General features: G+C 32.4%; 1 protein-coding gene across 1 annotated transcript in view; it reads left to right on the top strand.

The window, feature by feature from the left end:
- LOC129218867 (uncharacterized) overlaps positions 1–13,678 on the top strand; it is a 191,709-nt gene that overhangs the window by 145,388 nt on the left and 32,643 nt on the right. Inside the window, exon 16 of the mRNA XM_054853188.1 lies at positions 13,551–13,627. Coding sequence (XP_054709163.1) covers positions 13,551–13,627 — 77 coding nt within the window. The remainder of the gene's footprint in view (positions 1–13,550; positions 13,628–13,678) is intronic.

Here is a 13,678-nt window from a genome sequence, read left to right as displayed (position 1 = left end):
AATCATTGGTCCAGATAGGGGTATTCCTTCACATCTTTTCTGCACAAACCATTTGTACAAAGTCACATCTAAATCTGTATGATCGGCTAATTTCATTGTTTTTCGGAATTTAGCACCTGTATTTTACTGTGCATATGCAAATTTATATATTTATACTTTTCCTGTGGCAACGCCTCTGGGATTGCAGTTTTATACTGCGGTCTCTGGGACGAGTGCCAGAAACAGTAAGACTGCGGCGGCATGATGTACACAATATAATGGTTCTTCAATAAAACCAAGCAAAACTACAATTGTGTCAGCCTCAGCTATTTCTCAAAATAAGTTTTACAGTCCACTACCAGCGACCAACATATGGTCCGTCGAGCCGGATAATAAAATGGCTAAAACATATAATAAAGCTGAGTTGAACCGATTAAGGGGACGCGTAAAGGCAAAGCTCACGATTATAACTAAATTTGATGAGAAAGATAAAGAATTGTGTGAGAAGACTAAAGTTGAATGCGAAAGTAAATTACGTGATATCTCGGAATTAAAACAAGAATTGAAAAGGCTCTTCGAGTTATACGGTGAGTTAAAGTTGGATGAAAAAGAAGAATTCGAGTGTGATGAAATCTTCATGGAATTGGATTTGATCTGCGACACTCTGGAGGTAAACATTAAATATTTCCTTACTAGGTTTACTGATAAAATAAATAAGTCTAAAACTGAAGACTTTAGCGCTAACAATTCATTAAAGTTTGATTTGGCTGCCAAATTGCCTACTATCCCGTTACCTAAATTTAGCAGTAGAATTGAAGAATTTGCTAACTTTAAGGGTCAGTTTCAATCCATGATTTCTGCTAATGAAAACATTTCAGAAACTCAAAAATTATTCTATTTAAAAGCTGCCTTACTAGGTGAAGCAAAAATGGTAGAAACTAGTGAGGACACGTTTAAATCCTTGTTTAGTGCATTAGAGGCTAGGTACGAAAATAAACGTACAATAGTGGATCTCCATATTCAGGAAATATTAGGATTAGAAAAAATAAATTTCGAAAACTCAAAATTATTGAGAAATTTATCTGATAAAGTTAAAAAGAATTTAAGAGGCTTAAAAGCGCTTAATTTAGAATGTAATGATCTTTCAAATGCGATAATAACGAACATTGTTCTTCAAAAGCTAGACAAAGATTCTAGAAAGGCATACGAATTATCTGTAGCTACTAAAGAAATTCCGTCATTACATGAATTATTACAATTTATAGATAACATCTAATGTGCTTGATCAATTAAATACGAGTATTTCTAACAAAAATGTAAAAGGGTTTCAAAATCCTATGTCAAAACCCAGAAATTTATTTATTAATGCCGATAAGAACATTAAACTTTGCTTTATGTGTAATGAACAACATTCTTTATTTAAGTGTAACCAATTCAACAATTTAAATATTTCTCAGCGCTTAGAATTTGTAAAGAATCACAAATTGTGTAGAAATTGCTTAAGGCAACACAAGTCTGAGTGTCGTTCAACATTCAAATGCTCGGTATGCTTTAAAAGGCATAATACATTGCTACATTATGAAAAAGACAAAAATGACAGTAAATCAGTACCTTCAAATGTAAATGTTAATAATTCGTTTTCCGCGATAAAAGAATTTTCGTACAAACAAGAAGCGTCACTCGTCAGTGTGCTTCAAGGTCAGAAACCTGAAAATAGTGGGGTAAATCAGAATGTTTCTATTCAAGAGTTGTATAGCGAGGAATATTTCAGTAAAACGGCTAAACGCGATGTTTCTGGTAGAGATATAGTAAAACTTCCAATAGAGGAAAAGAGTAGGTCATTAAGCAATTTGAAAAGCTCCAGAGATGTCGCAGAGAGATATTCGCCATTTCTTGCCACTCGTACTCGAGGGACTTTGATAGATGAAGGACATCAAGATTTTCCCGATGCATGTGAAGTTGCACGCGGGGACGTTTGTGTCAATGACGTTCTGTCAGGTTCGGAAATTTTGGATCAGGCAAAGTTCCAACAGTCTGATCTCATTCAAGTTTTGCATAAAGAAGAAATGGAACTCAATAAATCGATGTCTAACCATCCCGACTTACTACACACAAACTGTGAACATTCGTTAACGCCTCAAGAAATGACTGGAAAGACATTGGAAATGTTGCGTTCAAGTTCGGATTATTTTACATTTAAGGTGACTGTGAATCTCAAGGAAAATAACACGAAAGGTGAAGTTCCTTTTACGATTTCTAGAATTTTCGAACCCCAGGGTCCAATACAACCATTCATTTCGAAGGATAAAATGTTCCATCAGAGACTTTGGGTGTTGTTACTCAAATGGTCGGATCCTTATCCCCCTAAGGAGTGGTGGAGTTTTTTGAAACAACATCCAGTTATAAATCAAGTGCAAATTCCAAGGTACAGTCATCTTTCTATCGCAATTACTATTCAGTTACGCGGATTCGCTGTTGCTTCAAAACAAGCCTTTAGAACAGTCGTCTACTTGAATTCGATAGATGCGTTTGGATGCGCAAATACGAGTCTCTTGTGCAGTAAATTAGCTGTAGCTCCTCTAGAGACCTCAACAATTTCTCGTTTGGAGTTGTCAGCGTTCCTTCTATTAGCGCGACTTACATCCAAGATTTTACCTGTGTTGCAGTTGCTAATGGACCATATTCACCTGTATAGTGGCTCGACCATTGTTCTCACCTGGATTAAAACCCCTCCCGAGAAGTTGAAGCCGTTTGTATCCAATGGCATGAAGGTAAGTCAACCTATGGATCGAAATTACCAGTATCAACATACCTCTTCTAAAGATAATATAGCGGATATTATCTCCCATGGACAAGATGCAAGTGTTCTCTTGTCAAATCAGGAGAGGTGGGAAGGACCAAAGATTTTAATAACTCTATTAAGTGAACATTATTTTGAACTGAATGATCTCAATCAATCGTTATATTTCAGTAAACTGAAAGATACTCTTGAAACTGTTTTAATTGTTACAAAAAATGTGCCTTTGGTAAATTTCTTGAATTTGAGTAATAATTATCGAAAATTAATTAATGTATTTAGTTATATTCTTAAGTTCAATTATAACTGCAAGAATGAAATGAAGAAGGTTGAACCTTTTACTGCAGATGAGGTCACTGCCAGTGAATTGAAACTTTTATCGTTTGTCCAGCATGAATGTCTTATTAATGAATTTCAGCAGCTAAAATCGGGAAACCCGGTTAAAATCTCAGGTAAATTAAAATTGTTACCTTTTCATGATAAAGATTTAAATATCAAAAGACTTGGAGGTCGTTTATCAAATTCCGAATTATCCTTTGATGCAAAGCATCCAATAGCATTGCCTAAAAATCATAAGTTATCAAAACTCATTTTATTAGATTTACATCTAAAAAATTGCCATCTTGGTGCGCAAGCACTATTGCATGCATCTAGATTAAAATTTTGGATAATTCATGGAAGAGATCTCGCCCGGAAAATTGTACATGAGTGTGTGATTTGTTCAAAATACAAACCACGATTTTTAGAACAGAAAATGGGAGACCTTCCACCTGAACGCTGCCAACAAACATTTCCCTTTTTGAATACTGGCACTGACTTCGCAGGTCCATTTTATATTAAAAATAAAAATCAACGTAAAGGAGCATTACAAAAAATCTTTATTGCAATATTTGTATGTTTATCAACCCGTGCTGTTCATTTTGAAATTGTGTCGGATTTGACGTCTGATTCATTTATTGCATCATTGAAAAGGTTTATATCCCGTCGTGGAAAATGTGCTGTTTTATTCAGTGATGACGCAAAAACATACATCGGTGCTCACAAAGAGCTCGACCGCTTGCATAAGTTAGTGAATCAACCAGATGAGATTTTATCAAAATTTCTTTCTATTGAAAGAATAAAATGGAGGTTTATCCCACCCAAATCTCCTCATTTTGGAGGCATTTGGGAAAGTGGTGTCAAATCATTTAAATTTCATTTAAAACGCGCAATGGGCAAATTGATTTTTACTTACGAAGAATTTTTAACAATCTCAAATCAAATCGAAGGGATTTTAAATTCGAGGCCTTTAATACCACTTCCGAGTGATGCAGAAGAAATAAAGGTTTTGACTCCGGCACATTTTTTAATTGGCAGAACAATGTTCACAGTGGTAGAGCCAGAGTTGTTAGATTTGTCTGATAGCAGATTAAAACGATGGCAGCAAACAACAAAAATAATTCAGCAAGTATGGAAAAATTGGTCGAGAGACTATTTATGCCATTTACAACAAAGGTCAAAATGGTGTTTTTTGAAGGAAAATATTGCCATTGGGGCAGTGGTTTTGATAAAAGAAGATAATATGCCTGTAATTTCGTGGAGCTTAGGACGTGTAATAAAGGTTTTCGAAGGCCGAGATAAATGCATTCGAGTCTGTTTGGTAAAGACTAAGGGCGGTACATTCAGACGTCCCATAACTAAGTTAGCAATTTTACCTGTTCCAGTGTAAAGTGGGTGATTTTAATTAACTATACCTATTTTAATGTTTACATGTTTTAATTGTAATTGAGTTTTATATCTGTTCAATTTACTTCTGTTCATTTTATGGTATTTTACTGATAATTTTATTGGTAAATATTTTTGAAATCTATCAATTTCAACGCCAGGAGTATGTATTTTACTGTGCATATGCAAATTTATATATTTATACTTTTCCTGTGGCAACGCCTCTGGGATTGCAGTTTTATACTGCGGTCTCTGGGACGAGCGCCAGAAACAGTAAGACTGCGGTGGCATGATGTACACAATATAATGGTTCTTCAATAAAACCAAGCAAAACTACAATTGTGTCAGCCTCAGCTATTTCTTAAAATAAGTTTTACAGTCCACTACCAGCGACCAACAGCACCTTTCGTGATATCAAACTCAGCAAAACACTTTTTAATTTTTTCCGAGTTTCTTTTCATTTCGCTCACGGTTGACACGCCAACGTGAAACTCTTTCGCAAGTTTTGTAACAGCTTCACCAGATTCTAGTCTCGTTACAATATCATATTTTTCCTGTATGGTTAATACGATTCTTTTTCTCTTAATGGAAGCCATCATAAAGAAGAAAACATGAGTTTCAAAAATAAGAAAAACAATGCGTTAGTTCTATCAGATCCCCCGGCAGGTCAAAACTACCAACTTCACTCATAGCACTCAAAAAAATTCTGATCGAAAATGTAGGAGCAGAAAAAGAGAACCCACAGATTAGCACGAAATTTCCGGGAAATTTCGAATTCTGGCCAGCTGCCCAGCCCAACGCGACAGAGAACAGCAAACAGGTTTTCCTTCTTTTCCCTTTTCCTGGAATAGGTTCACAAAGGATAAGTGACACAGAGTGACCTCCCCCTTTTCAAATTCTGCTGCGAAGAAAACTTCTCTGCTCTTGAGATTACAAAAGAGGTGATTCTTTGCACTTGCTTACAATCAGACGGTGCAATAACATTTGATTGTTCTGGGCCTCGGCAGTATGACCTTCCAAATTTCGAAATGACATGTGTTTTTGTTTAGAACAGGAACGCTTGAAAGTAGGGGAGAGTATACTCATACCAAGAATTGAGCTAGTGAGAAGGAATTCCAAACTATTTATCTGCACTCGTAGTTTGGAAAAAACGGCTGACATGCAAAAGAAATGTGGGGAGAAAAAATTTAAAAATGGATGTTCGGTTAGAGAAAATTTTAGATAATAATAGGAAAAAAAAAAGAGAATTGAAACAGACTTCGGTTAACGGAGAGTTTCGGTTAATAGAGGTTCGGATAAGAGAGGTTCTACTGTAGAGTTTTAAAATCCGCAAGCTCACATGGGGTTCCTTGTAACCCCGAAATACGTCCGTACAAGCTTTTGCAAATTTATATCTTTTTTATATTTGTTTATTCATTTTCGCTTTCAGGAAAAAATGTCAAACTTTTTATTTTTCATGATAAAAGCATAACATTACTAAAAGTTATGCTTTTCAGTAAAACTGATTTATTCATTTATATTTCCACCATCTTTTCCTAAAAAAAAAAAGGGGGTGTTACTAATGTCAATTTTTGAGTAGCGCAGTAAGAAATGTTTGAGTTATCAAGAAATAAATTCTTATTCTGTTATGGATTTTTGTTGATCATTTACAACGTTTGATATTTTTCATCGCAGAGTCCTTATTTTTATTCTAGTTTATGAACAATCTAAGATATCATTATTTTCATTTAATGTATAAGGTGTTTTCTTCGCATACGATTTATTTCTATAATTGTTAAATATAAAAATTAGTAAAAAGGAGGGAAAAAAAGGTGAAAAATTTGCATTCATTTTTATTTTCCATTTTTATCACTTTTCAATATCGTTGATCCCCCCCCCCCTCCGCTGAACACAACACAATTTGGATCAAAAGCTTTATTTCATCTTTTACACCTCTTTCGGGTTTGAAAAATGATCTTTATAACTGTATTTTATGTCATATTTTTTAGTGATTTTTGGATAACTTGTACAGCTAGCAAATTGTATTGATTTAAACAAAGTTCCTCCTCCCTTCTCTGAAAAAAAAAAGGCTTTCTTCCTCAATTTTCATGTTCAAAAAACAGTTATAGCAAAATTTCGGTCAATAATTTTTCGTTAATTTTGCAGTCAACTATAACAAAGTAGAAGTTAACTTGTTAACATATCACTAGATGGCAGCACTCAACGTCCGGAAAAGGACTTTATTTATGGTCTCGTATTGTATCATCCAATCATGACCACACTTGATTTATACTGGCCCTAACAACTGCTGGAAATTGTGGAAACAAATGGGGCTATTTCAATTACTTTTGCACATATGCATAACAGAGTTAGTTGGGTGCTCTCGTGTCATGGTGCAGAATTATTTTCTCCCAGCTACATAAAAATGTTACTAGCATGTTCAATTATCAGTACCTATGATATGCAATAAATTAAATGTCATAAAACCATTTTTAGCATACATTAGAGTTATATAAAAGAATTTCAAGTTTTGATAAATTCTTTCATTGCACATTCTTAGAATAAATATGACTCATTCAGCAATAATAGTTACAGTGAACTTGTGCAAGAAGCAATAATTTGAATGATTCGTAATAGTTAATCAAACTCATCTTACTTACAAAAAAAAATCTACTTCAAATTACATACAAACATTGGTGTTCTAAAGGTTCAAAAATATGATCATAACTTTATTGTTTTACTCAATTTGATTGTGGAATAATCTGAAGAACACATTTGAATATAGATCAAAAAAGTACTTCTATAATTAGGGAAAAAAAACCTTCATCTTCAGCTATATTGTCTTTTAAAATGTAACAGTCTCCAGATATTTCCTTGTCATTTCTTTTGTAGACAAAAAAATGCTTTGAAATTAAAAACAAACCATGGAATTTCTCATTTTTTCACCAGTTTTTTCCACCCTTTCTTTTTTTTAATTATTCAAAATATGTTACAAAAGATAATTTTAGAATTTCTATGTTCTACATAAAATTAATGTTAGTGAAAAAACTAAATAATAACTTAAGAATTCCATTTGAATTCTCAAATATTTTTAAAAAATAGAATTATTTTTGAAATTAAAAAAAAATTGTACATTGAATTCTTTTAATCGGCAGCTAGAATTTTTAAATTGCATTAAATTTTAAATTGTAAAATTTGAAGGAAAAGTTATAGGAAAACTTGGATCACTAAAGCAAATACTAATGCAAATACCTGTTGTAAACAACAAAATCTTTTGAAGTAATGAATCTCACTTGCATCCATAAGGATCATTCTCTAAACTTTTGAACGAAAATATGCTTCAATATCAAAACCTTGTTCTCTTTTTTTTTTTTTTTTTTTTTTTTAATTCTTACATGAAAGTTTTACCTACTAGAAATAACCATAAACAATGGCCCAGCTTTATTCCAATTATTTTACTCATAAATAAATAAATTTCAGTGAACAAGTTTTAAAAAAAAGAAAAAAAAAAACTTTTAAGTGTTTGAAAATAGAGCCCAATTTAATGTCAAAAGAAGTAATTTTGTTAATTGTGCAAACAATGAGCTATTTTAATGATCAGTGTGAATATAATATCAAACTCTCTTAACTAAAGTACAGCTTAAATTTAAGTTGTCCTTTTAGTTCAAATATGTTTTAAAAAACAATATAGTATTAATATGTTTCCGAATTAGCGAATTTGAGAAGAAACTGACAATTTATAATTTTGGCTGACTGTCTAAGATTGATGTATTTCTCTTCCATCATTTGTTCTCGCCTCCAAAATAATGACATCAACAAGGGCTATCACGGAGGTGAGGAATTTTCCATTAATAAAGGCCTAATATATGCATTTTTCAAGGAAAGAATTTTTCTATTCTTTGTTACAATCTGCACATGTGAAGCATATGAAAACATGTAGGGAAAGGGGGGCAGGCAGATGTGAACATGGTATGTTTTACCAGGATAACATTAAGCAAAAATTCTCAAATAATGGCAGAACCAATCTTACTTCTTGGAAAAAATTTTAGAGCAAGGAACCAGTTTATGCTCCTGTGGTAGCAGCTTCATTGTTTTAACAGGTGCTGATTGTATTTTTAGCACTGTCTTCTTCACGTAAAAACATTTTTAAAACTTAACTACTAATCCAAACGTAATTATTACAAACCATTATACAAACATTCAAGTAAATTTATGAGAATGTTTGATTTTTTAAATTAAATTAAGAATTCTTTAGTTTTAAAAATTAGTTCTTAGGTAGATAGCGGGGCACTTGTGAACACAAGATGTAGGGGCACATGTGAACAGTTCCCATGTCCTCTCCGTTATATAAATATTAGTGTAGGATTATTATAAGTCCTAAAAGAAGGTGTATAGATTTATAATTATTATTTTGCTACACTAAGTTATAAATTTATTGTTAATTATTATTACATTATTTATTTATTTACTTTATTACTTTTTAAGTTTTAAATTCTTTTGCTGGCCAACAATGGTTGGACAACAATTTAAAATTATGTAATATTTAAAAGGAGAAAAAAGACAAAATATTTTCCTTTAACTGAAAACTGAAGTTAAAATTTTTAAAAAAATTCATCATTATGTTATGTATGAAGCTTTAACACAGTCTATAACAAGAATAAATTTATATAATAAAACAATAAGTTTTTTGTTTTCCATCCAGTAATTGGAACGTGCTACAAAACTTTGCAGTTTGACAGTGAGCAGGGTTATACAGTTCGAAAAAATATTTTCTTACTGACAGTAACAATTAACAGTACAATTTAAACTGGTGCAGCATTATGTTACCAACCCTTCAATGTTAATGGTATATACCTTTATGTTTTATATTAAAGAGTTTTTCATTGCTTGTCCTGCATTTTTCAATCGTGTTCATATGTGCCCCAGGCTTTTTCACATGTACCTCCCTATAGGGGTACATAGGGTAAACAATTGAAGACATTTTTTGAAAATTCCTGAAATTATAGAAAAAAATCTGAAAATATTCCAGGGCACAAAGTAAAGACTGTTCAATTATGAGGACACATTTGGTCTGAAAAATTGATAATATTTCTTGAGAAATTAAGAAATTAAATATATTGTTCACATGTGCCCCCTTTTCTCGAAACTTCTTTTTTTTTTACATCAATTTACATACCTGAAATTCAAGTTCACGGAGTGAAAATTCCAAATAACTACACTTGATTTTTAAAATAAAATTTATGTTCTAGTTTTTCAACGAAAATCTCACAATTTCTTAATAATAATGCCACTATCAATAAGTACCACTATTGGAAAGCATTTTCATTGAAGATGATATTGAGATGAATAAAAATATCTGCATAAAGGCGTAGGGAATTCTGGTATCTCGAGCTAGTTTATAATTTTGTAATAATAGTACTTGCAAATGTAAAATACTAGTATTTTCGGTATAAACCGAAAATATTAAATATCTTTTAATTTAAATGTTATCAATTTAACTTATTAGATATCTACAGTCGACTCCCTCTACAACGCGATTTGACTTACACGAAATGGCTGTAACGCGAGTTTTTCACGAGTAATGAATTTTTGAACTAATGCGAATTCCTCGCCCGCAACATGAAAATGTTTCGAAAGGAATCATGGCACAAAATGTCGGCTGCGTTATTGACTACTAAATATTGGTTTTGTGAATGTACTTTCTTCCTTTTAGCGCCACTGACTGCGTAAGTTCCCACACCGCACTGTTCTAAACATTGTTTTGTTTGTGTGTATAAATAATCACTCCACATTATTCATTTTCTTTTTGAAAGTCTAAATATGAAAAATGATGAAGTATTGTGGATCATAGGATGTTATTTCATTTAAAGTTTGTGAAGGGAGAAAGAAAAAGCGAAAGTTTTTGCCAATTTAAGAAAAGGTAAAGATTCTTGATGCGCTTGAACAACTAAAATGTGCATCGAAGGTAGCATAACAATTAGATATGAGTTCATCTTCCATACGTAAAATTAAAAGTCACTAAAATGCTATCCGTTAAAGTTCAGTACTTAGTTTTAAAGTGAAGCTCGTAGAGTGGTGGCTAAACAAAACGCAAACAATATGAAATTGGATCTTGTTCTTGAAATTGCTCTTGTATTGTGGATTATAGAGACACTGGAAGAGGGGTGTTACCTGTTAAAAGTTATAAAAATAAAGGCCAAACAACTTTTAGAAGCATATTAGAATACCAATCTGATTAACCTTCATTTAAATCATAACCTTCAATTTTAAGTTATACTAAATATAACTATTTCATATGATGTACAGTACTCTTATATTTTATTATTTCTACATACTGTAAGTACCACAGTTTTATTTTATGTCTCTTTCTCCCATTCATTTTGTGCATCGTAACAGTATTTTATGTTGAATAATGCAACTGTTTAAAAAATATAGTCAAAATTATGCTCTTTACATAAGAAGCAGTAATATACAGTTAAGAAATGGTCTAAAACAGTTTGAAGCGAATTTTAAATTGTCTAAAATTATCGGGTTTGTTAATAAAAATATCATATACACAACCATTTCCACAACGCGAAATTTCGACTTATGCGAGGGATCTTGGAACGCATCCCTCACGTAAATCGGGACTCGACTGTGCTGCTATTTTAAATGCTAATGCTATTTTTTTGCTGAGACAGTACCAAAATCAAATTATTGTTTTGGTAAATTTTGCTTCACAAAAGTATGAATTAATAGAATATCAATGAATGAAAGTAACAGAAAGATTACAAAATGATTTTTGCTACTAGATAGTGTGATGAAGTGCATTTTCATGCCTTAAATAAGCACTATTATTATTACTACCATTATTATTACAAAGTATTGTATTTGCGAAAAAAATTTCACTCAAAATTCGGCCTTAATTTCCATTTTGCTCACCCCTGAATTAATGTTGAGTTTTTTTTCAACCCAACCACACGCAGATACGTGCCTAAGAACGTATAGACACCCGAAATATCCATTTTGACATTCCTCCAGTTAATTACAATGACTATTCTCGTGACGTCTGTATGTACGTATGTATGTGCTTATGTGCGTATGTATGTCGCATAACTCAAGAATGGTATGTCCTAGAAAGTTGAAATTTAGTACGTAGACTCCTAGTGGGGTCTAGTTGTACACCTCCTTTTTTTGGTTGCATTCAGATGTTCCAAAGGAGGTCTTTTACACCTTTTTGAGGGGAAATAAATGTTAATTTCAATGCAAACTCAAATGGTGTTATAATTTGGCAGACACTTGGCAATATATCAGCAGTCTTTTGGTCGCCAAGTTTTTTCGCCAACTTGGCGACAAATTTGGCGTTTTTTTTTTAAATCTGATTTCAATTTGGCCACTGTTGGTGATATTTAGAGAGTAAACTATTAAATCACATTAAAATTGCCAGTAATGGGGAAATGACATTAAATTGGAGTAAAAGGAAGTCATGTGAGGCACACATCAGCTCGTTTTTATTAAAGTCATTGACCACTCACTTGTCCTTTTGTAAAAGTTAATTTCAAGTGTAGTTATGAATATATTTGTGCTATGAAAATTTTTTTTCCAAACGTCAATAAGTTAGAAAAGAAAATGAATAAAAGAACCTAAAAAAAATATCAAGTTGATTTAATTTCATAGTAAATTTCATACCAAAGGGTTAATAGCAATAATAAAGGGCAAACACACAATTGTCTGATCAAGAGGAAATTGTTGAAAATGATGTTTATGCTGGAAAAGAGTTGTCTCTTGAAGAGAAATTACAAGTAGCTACGTGCTAATACCACACACAATACAAAAGTAACTTACAAACACACACACACACACAAAAATGTCCAAAACCAGCAGGCCAGAGACTTAATTATATATACTAAAAATATAAAGCAGTAGAGTTTGTTTGAGCATGCTAATCTCAGGAACTACTGGTTCGAATTGAAAAATTACTTTTGTGTTGAATAGTTCATTTATTGAGGAAGGCTATAAGCCATATAACATCACGCTATGACTAATAAGAGTGCAGTAGCAATAAAAAATGTTATGTAAACGGGAAAATTTATTTCTATACTAATATTATAAAGCTGAAGAGTTTATTTGAACGTGCTTATCTCAGGAACTACTGGTACGAATTGAAAAATTATTTTTGTGTTGAATAGTCCATTTATTGAGGAAGGCTTTAGGCTTTTTTTTAAAAACCAGATTGACTGAAATACAAAGCATTTTAAAATGCAGGAGGGAAAAAACTTCTTCCCTCGCTAAAGTGCAGGGTTATGGTAGCGTTCTTGCTTGGCGTGTTCAGCAATGAACTATGTAGTTGAATGATTATTTTGAGTTTTAAAGCTACTGTTAATTTTTTTAATGTGTTTTGGCGAATAGTTTTAACTTCCACAGAGACTTTAATAGGTCTTTTGAAAAGGTGTGTACGCATTTTAGTTAAAGAAAAATGATCATTTAACATCAAAAGGCGGCGGGGAGGGGGGGGGGCATGGATTTTTTTTTGTTCAACGGACTTCCTTTAACTTCTTACCATGGGCATCGCCGTGTGGGTACTGCTAGTTTGAAGATAAAGGACTTTGAGGCAATCTGAGTACCACCGACCTGTGTGAATTCTGAAAGTATTTTTAACTGCAGAAAGTTGTGCACAAAATGTGTATTCCAGGCTTACTGAAAATTCAAAAGATGCATTAGGTTTCTTACTATGATTTGTTTTTCTATTATAACATTTGAATCTTCACTTCATATTTCTTCACAACAAATTTTCTTTAATCATGCCATTTTTCACAAAACTTAAAAAATGTGGCAATGAAACAATATTTTCCTGATCATTATTTGAGAAATTCCTTCTAACGGCAGTCTTAATACCGGTATTCCGGTATCATCTTTTCAAAAAATACCAAATACCGGCATTGCAGTTTCGATCTGGAATTGCAATCTCTAATTATTGTATTTCTTGCACACGGATCGAGAACATACGTTTGACATATCACAAGGGGTATCAATAGTGTCAGAAGCAATTTTACTGTTATCCAGTGTAATTAATATTTAAATTCTGGCATTCAAATAATTCTTTACTTTATAGGATCACAAAGCTGAATGTCTCATTTCTTTGCCTGGATCTACAGTTTCTCCTGCTTTAGAATGCAAGACAAAGAAATAGTAATATTTTTTAAAAATTTGTTTCAAATTTTTTATGCTTCCTTTTAACAT

The sequence above is a fragment of the Uloborus diversus genome, chromosome 3, assembly GCF_026930045.1.
Source record: "Uloborus diversus isolate 005 chromosome 3, Udiv.v.3.1, whole genome shotgun sequence".
Taxonomy (NCBI): Eukaryota; Metazoa; Arthropoda; class Arachnida; order Araneae; family Uloboridae; genus Uloborus; species Uloborus diversus.
Note: the sequence above shows the minus strand (reverse complement) of the source record. Positions and strands in the feature narration are given on the sequence as shown.